The following is a 12,505-nucleotide window of genomic DNA, read 5'->3' on the forward strand; positions in this document are numbered from 1 at the left end:
GTGGAGTGGAGTGGAGTGGAGTGGAGTGGAGTGGAGTGGAGTGGAGTGGAGTGGAGTGGAGTGGAGTGGAGTGGAGTGGAGTGGAGTGGAGTGGAGTGGAGTGGAGTGGAGTGGAGTGGAGTGGAGTGGAGTGGAGTGGAGTGGAGTGGAGTGGAGTGGAGTGGAGTGGAGTGGAGTGGAGTGGAGTGGAGTGGAGTGGAGTGGAGTGGAGTGGAGTGGAGTGGAGTGGACCTTTGAGATCATCCAGTCCAACCTCTCCCCCAGCACCATCTGATCAACTCAACCATGGCACCAAGGGCCTCATCCAGGCTCTTCCTAAACACCTCCAGGGGTGGGGACTCCACCACCTCCCTGGGCAGCACATCCCCAGGGCCACTCTCTCTTGCTGGGAAGAATTTCTTCCTCACCTCCAGCCTAAACCTCCCCTGGCACAGCTTGAGACTGTGTCCTCTTGTCCCAGGTTGGCATGGCCAAGGTGCACCAAGTAAGGCAGAGGCTTCAGCAGGAGGGGAGCAGGAGGTGATGGATCCCCACCCCCATATCCCTTTCCCTGATCTGAGCCATCCTGGAGTCCAATCCATGCTGGGGCTGCTGTGATCAGAGCCCTGCAGCCTGCTCTCAGCAGCTGGGACCTGTTGCCAGGCTGCTCAGGTGGCAGGGTGGCAGCAGAGGGCACCTGCCCCCGGGGTGGCTGTGAGTGGGGGAGGAGGGGAGGGGTGCCCAGAGCTGCCTACCAGGTTGCCCACGGTCAGCACGTTCTCAAACTCCTCCGTCATGGGGTAGTGCTCCATGGCCATGAAGACTGTGTTGAGCACGATGCAGATGGTGATGCCCAGGTCCACGAAGGGGTCCATCACCACCAGCTTGACAAACTCTTTCAGCTTGACCCACGGGGCACAGCAGTTCCAGACCAGGAAGGTGTGGGCAAATCTGTACCACCAGGGTGGGCACTTCTGGTGAGCTTCCTCCAGCTCTGAGGGCAGGAAAGAGAAGATGCCCTCAGGGTAGGCTCATTCCGGGTCCCCCCTGGCAGGGCCAAGTGCTAACCTGCCCCAGGAGACCTCTCCTGAAGCCCTGCACCAGCCCTAGAGCATCTGTGGGTTTAATATGGGGGCTGGAAGGAGCCTTCCCACGGCCATGCACAGGGACCTCCCCCCCCAAAGCAGATCAGCCAGGGAAGTGGGGGTCCAATCCTGCTCTCAGCACCTGGGCAGGAGTTGAGGTGTCCCTGTCATGCTGAGGTTGCAGGGGCAGCCAAGGGCAGCGCTCTGGGGCAGCCAGAGGGTTTGGTGCCAGTTCTCAGGGAGGGCAGGGATGAGACTGATGGAATGGTTTGGGTTGGAAGGGACCTTTCAAGGCCTCCTAGTCCAACCCCCTTGCAGTCTGCAGGGACTCCTTCAGCTGGAGCAGGCTGCTCAGAGCTCCAAACAACCTGACCTGCAAGGGCTCCAAAAGTGGGGCAGCTCCCACCTCTTGCTGAGTCTGAGGTGCTCTGCTGCTGAGCTGAGGCAGCAGCTCCTGGGTTGCCACCCAGCAGCTCTCTGTTGAGTCTGGAGCCTGCTCCAGCTGACTGCAACCCCATCTGTTGGCTTCAGATGATGAACTGCTGCCTCCAGGCACTACCCCAGTAAGCTGGGCTGCCAAGCCTTGCCTGAAGATCACTGCACTGACCCCACAAGGAGACCCCAGAGCCATCCCTGGCATGGGGCTGGAGGTCTGGGGCAGCTGTTATCAGTGCTGTGTGCTGAGCACCTCACCAGCACCACAGCCCCTGAGCTGACCCAGCCAGCACCCACAGCCCAGAGCCATCCCTTGCATGGGGCTGGAGTCCTGGGGCAGCTGTTATCAGTGCTGAGCACCTCACCAGCACCACAGCCCCTGAGCTGACCCAGCCAGCACCCACAGCCCAGAGCCATCCCTTGCATGGGGCTGGAGTCCTGGGGCAGCTGTTATCAGTGCTGAGCACCTCACCAGCACCACAGCCCCTGAGCTGACCCAGCCAGCACCCACAGCCCAGAGCCATCCCTGGCATGGGGCTGGAGTCCTGGGGCAGCTGTTATCAGTGCTGAGCACCTCACCAGCACCACAGCCCCTGAGCTGACCCAGCCAGCACCCACAGCCCTCACCCAGGACCTACCTTCCACAGCATTGGAGATGACACTGATGGCACTCCCCACCCTCTTCTCAAGGCCTGGCCCATCTTGATTGCCCACAGCCAGGTGGTTGTGGTCTGATCTCTCTGCCTCACAGGTTGGGTTGAACTAGGAGGAGAGGAATCACAAAGTCATTTGGCTTGGCTCTGAGATCATCAGCTCCAAGTGGATGAACGCAGAGTGCTGCAGGCTCCTCTGTGCACTCAGAGGCAGAGCCAGGGCATGGGCTGGAGAGACCTTGGGGTCCAAGAGGGGAACTGCTGGTGAGCTGCAGGAAGGCTTTAGGAGCAGACCCCCAGGAAGGTGGGCACAAGGCTGTCCCTGCAGCAGGGCTGTGGGGGTGGGCAGAGCCAGGCACGTACCTCGATCATCGTAGCAGACCTCTCCAGCCTGATCCTGGGGATCACTTGCCCATTGCAGTCCTTTGCCTCGTCCTGCTGACTGTTGAGGGCTGAGGCGTGCTCAGGCTCAGGAACCATGCTGCTGGGCAGGGAACTGCTGCTGGATCTCCTGTCCTGCAACTGCAGCAGCCCCAGGCCCCATCAGCTGCCTGCCCGCAGCCGCCGGCAGCTTCCCGCAGTCGCTGCGGGGCACCAGGCTCTGCAGGGGCTGAGTCAAGCCCCAGCACTTCCTGAGCAGGACTCTGTGAGCCCCAAATCTGCTGCTGCAGGACCTGGGCAGCAAACTGAGCCCCTCATGAGCAACAGGGAGGGGTAAATTTGAGGTAGCTAAGCAGAACTTGCCAACCTTTCCTTCTCACTTGCACCCTCCCATATGAAGATCTCCCTGCCCCTGCTGCCCACCCTGTTGGGCATCAGCCCAGGGCAGGGCTGGCAGCTCATGGTGCCTACCCATGTCCAGCTTTTCACCCACCAGCACCCCAAAGTGCTTCTCCACAGGTCTGCTCTGCAGCCCTTCACCCCCACAGCCTGGACTGATACCAGGGATTGTCCCAACCCAGCTGCAGAACATTGTGCTTGGCCTCGTTGAACCTCCTGAGGTTCCCTCTGCTCCTCCTCCTGGCCCTGCTCTGGACACCTTCCAGCCCCTCCAGAGCCTTCCTGGCACAGAGGCTCCAGAGCTGGCCCCAGAGCTGCAGCTGTGGTCTCAGCAGAGTGGAGCAGAGGGGCAGAATCCCCTCCCTGGCCCTGCTGGCCACACTTCTCTTGCTGCAGCCCAGGCTCTGCTTGGCTCTCTGGGCTGCAAGTGCTCCCTGCTGGCTCCTGCTGAGCTTCTCCTCCCCCAGCACCCCCAAGGCCTTTTCTTTGGGGCTGCTCTCCAGCCAGTCCCTGCTCAGCCTCTATCAGTGCCTGGGATTGCCCTGTCCCAGCTGCAGGACCTTGCCCTTGGTCTTGTTGAACCTCCTGAGGCTGTCCTGGGCCCAGCTCTGCAGCCTGTCCAGGTCCCTCTGGATGGATCCCATGCCTCAGGGGTGTCACCTGCACCACTCAGCTTGGTGTCCTCTGCAAACCTGCTGAGGCCATTCTGTGGTTTGATGAACTGGGTGGAGATCAGGCAGCTCCAGAGACCACCTGCTCCACCAGCAGCTCTGCCTGCAGCCTCTCTGCACATCTGCTGGGGTGCTGGGGGCAGCAGTGAGGCCAGACCCCCACAATCCCAGCATCTTAGAGTCATTAAGGTTGGGAAATGGCCTTGAACTCATCAAGCCCAGCACTGCCATGACTGCTAAACCACATCCCACATGTGTTGGGAGCACCCCCAGGGATGGTGGCTCCATCACCTGCCTGTGCAGCCTGTTCCAACATCCTACCACTCTTGCAGTGCTCAGGCAATGTCCTTCAGCTCCTGCAAGGAGACCAAGACCTCCCTGGGTCAGATGCAAGGTCTCTCAAACCCTCTCCTCTGTCCCCAGTCCTGGCCAAGGGCAGATGTTCTGCTGCTGCATTGAGCTTTGTGCCACTGCCCTTTCCCTCCCAAGCACTTCCTGTGTACCCTGATGACAAGCAGCCCCTGGGGGCTCTCTGCCAGCTTTCCTGCTCCTGGGGAGCTGCAGGGAGATGGTTGGCTGGTTCTGGAGCCCTCTGCAGCTCCTTCCTCCCCTCACTCAACCCCACACCTCTGGGCTTTCCACCTCTCTGCTTCTTCCCACAGCTCCCTGAGCTGGCTCTTGGATGTGGAGGTTCAATGTTTTCATCTCTCTTCCTTTTTCCCACCCAAGAGGACAGCTCAGCTTCTTGGCTCAGCTGGGACACCCCTCCCCTCCTCCCCCCACCCCAGTTCCTCAGCTGTGAGGAGCAGCTATCCAGGGAGGGGAGGGAAACACTGGGGCAGGCTGCTCAGAGGGGTGCTGCAGCTCCCATCCCTGGAGCCATTCCAGGTCAGACTTGCTGGGGCCCTGAGCAACCTGCTCTAGTTGGAGGTGTCCCTGCTGCCTGCAGGGGGCTTGGACAAGGTGACCTTTGAGAGTCCCTTCCTACCAAGCCCATGCTAGGGTTCTGTCTTTGCTCACCATGGAGCTGGCTCTTGGCTTTTGCCTAGACAGAGGCAGCCCCACACTGAGAGAATCACAGAAGTGTTTGGCTTGGCAAAGCTCTCTGAGCTCACCCAGGCCAACCAGCAGCCCAGCACCACCAGGGCCATCAAACCCTGACCCCGGGGGCCATGGCCACAGCTTTCTGGACTCCAGCACCTCCCTGGGCAGCCTGTGCCAACCCCTGAGCACTCCTGCAGCCAAGAAATTGTTCCTCATCTCGGACCTGACCTTCCCCTGGCACAGTTCCAGGCCAGTTCTTCTTCTCCTGTCATTAGTTAGCTGCCAGCAGAGGCCAACACCATCCCAGCACAACCTGCTTCCTCCCTGCTTAGCCTTTTCTAAGCTGCTTCCCTCAGGCCAGCTCCCCCCTGGGTGCTCAGTGCAGCAGTGGAGTTTCCTCCTGCAGAGCTGAGATGCTGCCTCCCAGCCTGCTGCAGCAAGTGAGGCAAGCTCCTGCTCTGCTGGGCCTCCCCCTCTCCTTGCTGGCCAGGTGCTGCTGCCACCAAGGCAACCCCTGGCACAATTCCAGGCCATTTCCTCTCCTTCCATCATCTGATCCAAGGGAGCAGAGCTCAACCCACACCTCACTGCAGCCTCCTCTCAGGGAGCTGTAGAGAGCATCGAGCTCTCCCCTCAGCCTCCTCTTCTCCAGGCTGAACACCCCCAGCTCCCAGACCCCAGGGCAGCTTTGTTGCTGCCTCCTCTCTTTCCCCACCATTTCCAACCCTCCTGGTGCTGGCCTCGACCCTTTCCACCAACCATCCTCTCTTGCTCCTCTTGCTGCTTCTTCAGCTGCTCCATGAGCTGCTGGAACTCCTCCTCCTTCTGCTGCTCCTCCAGCAGTGTGGCATCGTTTTGTTCTGCATAAGCCATGGCCACCACTGCCAGGATGAGGTTGATGAGGTAGAAGGAGCCAAGAAATATAACCACCACGAAGAAGATCATGTAGGTCTTGCCTGCTGCTCGCAGTGTCTGTGGGGAGAGGAGATGCCCCCTCAGCAGGGCACCACCTGGGGCATGTGTCCAGAGCTCTCTTCCCCCAGGGCAGCTTCCCAGCTGGGGCAGGAGCTGCCCAGCACCTTCCCAGTTGTGATAGGAGCTCCCCAGCCCCTCCCCAGCCTGGGGCAGGAGCTGCCCAGCCCCTTCCCAGCCCGGGGCAGGAGCTGCCCAACCCCTTCCCAGTTGGAGCAGGAGCTGCCCAGCCCCCTCCCCAGCCCGGGGCAGGAGCTCCCCAGCCCCTTCCCAGTTGGAGCAGGAGCTGCCCAGCCCCTTCCCAGTTGGAGCAGGAGCTGCCCAGCCCCTTCCCAGCCCGGGGCAGGAGCTGCCCAGCCCCTTCCCAGTTGGAGCAGGAGCTGCCCAGCCCCTTCTCAGTCCGGGGCGGGAGCTGCCCAACCCCTTCCCAGTTGGAGCAGGAGCTGCCCAGCCCCCTCCCCAGCCCGGGGCAGGAGCTCCCCAGCCCCTTCCCAGTTGGAGCAGGAGCTGCCCAGCCCCTTCCCAGTTGGAGCAGGAGCTGCCCAGCCCCTTCCCAGTTGGAGCAGGAGCTGCCCAGCCCCTTCCCAGCCCGGGGTGGGAGCTGCCCAGCCCCTTCCCAGCCCGGGGCGGGAGCTCAGTGTATTGCTCCCGCCTTCCCCCAGGGCTGCTCATTGCCCACTTGAGGTCCTTGCAGTCCATTCCACTTGGGTTAGGCCTTGTGGGACACAGCCAGAAGCCTTGGCAGACCCTTGGCAGCCCCTCCCCAGCCTGGTAGCCCAAGCATGTGTGGAGTTGGGAGCAATGTTTCATCAGGGACTCGTTTTGCTGAGGCAGGGGCTGCTGTCTCTTAGCCTCAGCTCCTCAGGTCTCACCCCTGGGCCAGGGGAGGTCATTTTTTGCCTCTGGCTCTGGCCACAATCATTGCCAGAGGTCACCTGCAGCCTTTAGCTGCAGGCTTGCTTTTATCTGCAGAGTCTCTGGCCCCAGGCCCATCTGGGGCTTCGTGGGGCCCTGGGAAGCACTCTGCACTGCTCAGCTGGGGGGCAGGGAGGGGGGTGGGCTGCATGGGACCGTGCCCCAGCGCTGCTGACCCTGCTTAGAGCCACGAAGCCCAGCACAGATTGCCAGTCAGGGGGCTTCTGAAGCTGTCCTGGAGGAGGGGCAGGACTGGGGCAGGAGGAGCAGGGGCAGAAGGGGCACACTGGGTGCTGCCTACCAGCTGGAAGAGGTTCTCCCAGAAGTCCTGCGTCATCAGGCGGAAGAGGGCCAGGAAGGCCCAGCTGAAGGTGTCGTAGCTGGTGTAGCCATAGTTGGGGTTCCTCCCAGCCTTCATGCACTGGAACCCTTCTGGGCACTTCCTACCAAAGGAGCCATGGGGGCAGCTGCCATCAGCACTGGCACTGCCCCTCCTGCACCCCCCTCAAGCCTCCAGCCCTGCAGGTGCTGAGGTGCTTCAGCCCCCTCAGACCTCCAGCCCTGCAGGTGCTGAGGTGCTTCAGCCCCCCTCAAGCCTCCAGCCCTGCAGGTGCTGAGGTGCTTCAGCCCCCTCAAGCCTCCAGCCCTGCAGGTGCTGAGGTGCTTCAGCCCCCTCAGACCTTCAGCAGCTCAGACCTCCAGCCCTGCAGGTGCTGAAGTGCTTCAGCCCCCTCAGACCTCCAGCCCTGCAGGTGCTGAGGTGTTTCAGCCCCCTCAAACCTTCAGCAGCTCAGACCTCCAGCCCTGCAGGTGCTGAGGTGCTTCAGCACCCTCAGACCTCCAGCCCTGCAGGTGCTGAGGTGCTTCAGCACCCTCAGACCTTCAGCACCCTCAGACCTCCAGCCCTGCAGGTGCTGAGATGCTTCAGCACCCTCACACCTTCAGCACCCTGAGGTCTCCAGCCCTGGAGGTGCTGAGCTGCTTCAGCAGAACCTCCCCACCCAGGCTGACCCAGCTGCAATGTCTGGACTGGTCCTCACCTTCCCCAAAGCTGACAGTCAGGATGCCCAGATCCAATCCCTCCCCAGCATGATCCAGCTGGGATTCAGAGACACAGAATCAGCCAGCTTGGAAGAGACCTCCAAGATTCTCAAGTCCAACCTATCACCCAACCCTAACTAATCAACCAGGCCATGGCTCCAAGTGCCTCATCCAGGCTCTTCTTAAACACCTCCAGGGACACTTCCCCCACCCCCCTCCCTGAGCAGCCCACCCCAGAGGGCAATCTCTCTCTCTGGGAAGAACTCCTTGCTAAAACCAAACCTAAACCTCCCCTGGCACAGCTTGAGACTGTGTCCTGTTGTTCTGGGGCTGCTTGCCTGGCAGAAGAGCCCAACCCCCACCTGGCTCCAACCTCCCTGCAGGGAGTTGCAGAGAGCAAGAAGGTCTCCCCTGAGCCTCCTCTTCTGCAGGCTAAGCAACCCCAGCTCCCTCAGCCTCTCCTCCCAGGGCTGTGCTCCAGACCCCTCCCCAGCTTTCTTGCCCTTCTCTGGACACCTTCCAGCAGCTCAGCATCTTTCTTGTTCTGAGGTGCCTGCAGGGTCACCTTCCCAGCCCCAGTCTGGTCCCACCTCCTGCTCCCACAGTCTGCACTGGGTGTCTCATCCTCTCCCACCTCAGCTCCCACCCCTGTGAGCTCCACTCACCCAGCATCACTGCTGTTCCCACAGAGCAGGGCATCCAGAGCTCCCTCCAGGAAGTAGAAGTTGGCTTCACAGTTGGGCAAAGAGCAAGAGAGAAGTCAATCAATCAATCAATCAGTCTCCACAAACATTGACTTTTAGACCCCTGGCAGCTCCTCAGTGTCAGAGGAATTCCAGGGGTGGGCACTGGACTCCAGCAGGGCCTTTGACACCAAACCCCACAGCAAACTCCTGGCCAAGCTGTCAGCCCCTGGCTGGGACAGCAGCTCTCTGAGCTGGGTGAGGAACTGGCTGGAGGCTGAGCCCAGAGAGTGGTGGTGAATGGTGCCACAGCCAGCTGGCAGCCAGGCACCAGTGGTGTGCCCCAGGGAGCAGTGCTGGGCCCTGTGCTCTTTAACATCTTTATTGATGATCTGGATGAGGGCATTGAGTCCATCAGCAGTAAATGTGCAGAGGACACCAAGCTGGGGGCAGGAGTTGATCTGTTAGAGGGTTGGAGAGGCTCTGCAGAGGGACCTGGACAGGCTGGACAGATGGGCAGAGGCCAACAGGATGGCATTCAACAAGTCCCAGTGCCAGGGGCTGCACATTGTCCACAGCAACCCCAGGCAGAGCTACAGGCTGGGGGCAGAGTGGCTGAGAGCAGCCAGGCAGAGAGGGACCTGGGGGTGCTGATTGACAGCTGGCTGAACAGGAGCCAGCAGTGTGTCCAGGCAGCCAAGAGGGCCAAGGGCATCCTGGCCTGCAGCAGGAAGAGTGTGGCCAGCAGGAGCAGGGAAGTCCTTGTGCCCTGTGCTCAGCACTGCTGAGGCCACACCTGGAGTCCTGTGTCCAGCTCTGGGCTCCTCAGGTCAGGAAAGAGGTTGAGCTGCTGGAAGGTGTCCAGAGAAGGGCAAGAAAGCTGGGGAGGGGTCTGGAGCACAGCCCTGGGAGGAGAGGCTGAGGGAGCTGGGGTTGCTTAGCCTGCAGAAGAGGAGGCTCAGGGGAGACCTTCTTGCTCTCTGCAACTCCCTGCAGGGAGGTTGGAGCCAGGTGGGGGTTGGGCTCTTCTGCCAGGCAAGCAGCAGCAGAACAAGAGGACACAGTCTCAAGCTGTGCCAGGGGAGGTTTAGGCTGGAGGTGAGGAGGAAGTTCTTCCCAGAAAGAGTAATTGGCCTCATTCTGACCAGCACCTAGCACAGCCCTTCCAGGAGCCACAGAAGGGTTTCTGGAGCTTGCTCCAAGCCTCTCCAGCCCTGCCTTGGCCTTCTGCCAGCAGGCTTTTAGTTAACCCAGGAGGAGATGTCCTGCTTGTGAAACTCCAGCAGCCTAGCTCTTGGCCCAGGCCCAGGAGCTGCCAGCCTCAACACATGGCCTCAGGGTGCTGCTGCTCTTTGCCCTGCACTCCTGAGAGCCTCAGTTGTTGATTTGCACCCCAGCCCAGGAGCCCTGCAGTGACTGATGGGCCAAGCAGCTCAGCTGAGCCCCAAGCCAACCTTCTGCTGAGCTCCCCTGAGAAGCCCTCAGCGAGAGGGGAGAGATGCCTGAGGAGCAGCAGCCACCCTCCAGCCCTGCCAGGCAGATTTGCTGCTGGCTTTACACCTTCCTGGAGCTTCAGAGCCCCAACCCAAAGGACAAAGCAGCCCCAGCACACTGTTTTGGGCCAAACTTGTTTTCAAGAAGCAAGGTGGGAAAGGAGCAAGCCTGGGGACCTGCCCACAGCCCTGTGCTTGGTCTGACCTCTCCTTCCTGCCCCTCCTGTTGGCTGCTGTGGTGTTCATACAAACACAGAATCAATAGGGTTGGGAAAGAGCTCAGAGCTCATCAAGTCCAAGCTGTCACCCAACACCTCCTGACAACTAAACCCTGGCTCCAAGCGCCACATCCAATCCCTCTTGAACACCTCCAGGGATGGGGACTCCACCACCTCCCTGGGCAGCACATCCCAGTGGCCAATCTCTCTTGCTGGGAAGAACTTTCTCCTCACCTCCAGCCTAAACCTCCCCCTGGTGCAGCTTGAGACTGTGTCCTCTTGTTCTGGAGCAGCAGGTGGTTTTTACCTTCCATCCCCAGCATCCTCCTGCTTCCTCTAAGGCTGTGTGGAAGGAAGCCTGCAAACACCTCCAGGCAGGAGGCTTCCACCACCTCCCTGGGCAACCTGTGCCAGGCTCTCACCACCCTCCTGGGCAACAACTTCTTCCTCACAGCCAATCTCAATCTCCCCACTTCTAGTTCTGCTCCATCCCCCCCAGTCCTATCCCTCCCTGACACCCTCCGAAGTCCCTCCCCAGCTTTCCTGCAGCCCCCTGCAGATCCTGCAAGGCCACAATGAGGTCTCCTGGGAGCCTTCTCCTCTCCAGCCTGCACAACCCCAACTCCCTCAGGCTGTGCTCACAGCAGAGCAGCTCCAGCCCTCTGCTCCTCCTCCTGGCCCTGCTCTGGACACCTTCCAGCCCCTCCAGATCCTTCCTGGCACAGAGGCTCCAGAACTGGCCCCAGAGCTCCAGCTGTGGTCTCAGCAGAGTGGAGCAGAGGGGCAGAATCCCCTCCCTGGCCCTGCTGGCCACACTTCTCTTGCTGCAGCCCAGGCTCTGCTTGGCTCTCTGGGCTGCAAGTGCTCCCTTCTGGCTCCTGCTGAGCTTCTCCTCCCCCAGCACCCCCAAGGCCTTTTCTTTGGGGCTGCTCTGCAGCCAGTCCCTGCCCAGCCTCTATCAGTGCCTGGGATTGCCCTGTCCCAGCTACAGGACCTTGCCCTTGGTCCTGTTGACCCTCACGAGGTTGACCTGGGCTCAGCTCTGCAGCCTGCCCAGGTCCCTCTGGACAGATCCCTTCCATCCAGCTGTCTCTGGACACCTTCCAGCCCCTCCAGATCCCTCCTGGAACAGAGGCTCCAGAACTGGGCTGAATACTCCAGGAGTGGTCTCAGCAGAGCGGAGCAGAGGGTCAGGGGTGGAGGAGGGGGAGGGGCAAAGGGGAGGCAGGGGGGAGGCAGGGGGGCAGGAGGGGCATTTACCTTCATCGTTGATGTAGGCCTCGAAGTCGAAGGTGCTGTTGGCAGTGAAGTTGGAGGTGAAGTTGGCGGCGAGGTCGTCGGTGAGGTTGGTGGCGCCGGCAGGGGCCAGGGTGGCGCTGGGCAGGGCGGTGCCGGGCAGGGTGGTGCTGGGCAGGGTGGCGTTGGGCAGGGTGGCATTGCCCAGCTCCAGCAGGGGCTGGTCGAAGGGAGGCCACCGCACACACTTCTGCCGCAGGTTGCCCATGAAGAGCTGGAGGCCGATGAGGGCGAAGACGCTGAGGCAGAAGACGGTGAGGATCATCACGTCCGAGAGCTTCTTCACCGACTGGATCAGAGCCCCCACGATGGTCTTCAGCCCTAGGGCAGAGCAGTTCCTCTACCTGCTCACCTGCTGGCTGGGGAGAGCCTGCTCTGGTGGCATCACCCAGCTCAGCCCACGTGTGCCACCCATGGAGCAGGGCCGGCCAAGCCTCCCCACGCAACCACAGCCTGGCTATCAGAAGGCAAAGCCCACCCCATGGGGTCTCAGCATGTTAGGAGCTGGAAGGGAGCTCTGGAGAGCTTCCAGTCCAAGCCCTCTGCCAGAGCAGGAGCAGAGAACCCAGCACAGGTCCCACAGGAACACATCCAGGCAGGGCTGGGAAGGCTCCAGAGCAGGAGACTCCACAACCTCTCTGGGCAGCCTGCTCCAGGCCTCTGGGAGCCTCACAGTGCAGAAGTTCCTCCTCCTGCTGAGCTGGAGCCTCCTGTGCTGGAGTTGATATCCATTGCCCCTTGCCCTCCCCCACCCTGGTGCCATCCATTCCTTTTCACTTTTGTTTTCCCCAATCTGACCTTTGCTTGGGCCCAGACCACCAGGGCAGCCTCACTTGCTGTGGCACACAGAGGAGCTGTTGGCCAGCCCAGCTGGAAGGTGCTGAGCACTGCTCTGAGCTCCACTCAACCCTCTGTGGCCCAGCACCCACACGTGCTGCTGGCCCATGGGTGGTGTGGGAGCCTTGCTTGGTCCCTCCAGCCTGGTCCCTTCAAGCTGGAGAAGGCTCAAGGTGTCCCAGTGAAGGTGACCAAGTGACATCTGCATTAGGCATGGGGATTGACTCATCTGTCCCCCCCAGCATGGCCATTTCCTCCCCAGGGGAGCTTCACCCACAGCTGCTCAGTAGGATTTTCATACAATCATAGAATCAACAAGGTTGGAAGAGAGCTCAGAGTTCAGCAAGGCCAAGCTGTCACCCAACCCCTCCTGACAACCCAACCATGGCTCCAAGTGCCACAT

General features: G+C 61.0%; 1 protein-coding gene across 1 annotated transcript in view; it reads right to left on the reverse strand.

Annotated features, from left to right (window-relative positions):
• The window catches only part of SCN4A (sodium voltage-gated channel alpha subunit 4), a 78,444-nt gene that overhangs the window by 39,987 nt on the left and 25,952 nt on the right, over positions 1-12,505 (reverse strand). Inside the window, 7 exon segments of the mRNA XM_068167203.1 lie at positions 735-973; positions 2,138-2,261; positions 2,516-2,674; positions 5,407-5,619; positions 6,836-6,977; positions 8,241-8,304; positions 11,230-11,586. Coding sequence (XP_068023304.1) covers positions 735-973; positions 2,138-2,261; positions 2,516-2,674; positions 5,407-5,619; positions 6,836-6,977; positions 8,241-8,304; positions 11,230-11,586 — 1,298 coding nt within the window.

This window comes from Melanerpes formicivorus, unplaced genomic scaffold, assembly GCF_026170545.1.
Source record: "Melanerpes formicivorus ecotype bairdi unplaced genomic scaffold, bMelFor1.0.p_v2 SCAF_113, whole genome shotgun sequence".
Lineage (NCBI taxonomy): Eukaryota > Metazoa > Chordata > Aves > Piciformes > Picidae > Melanerpes > Melanerpes formicivorus.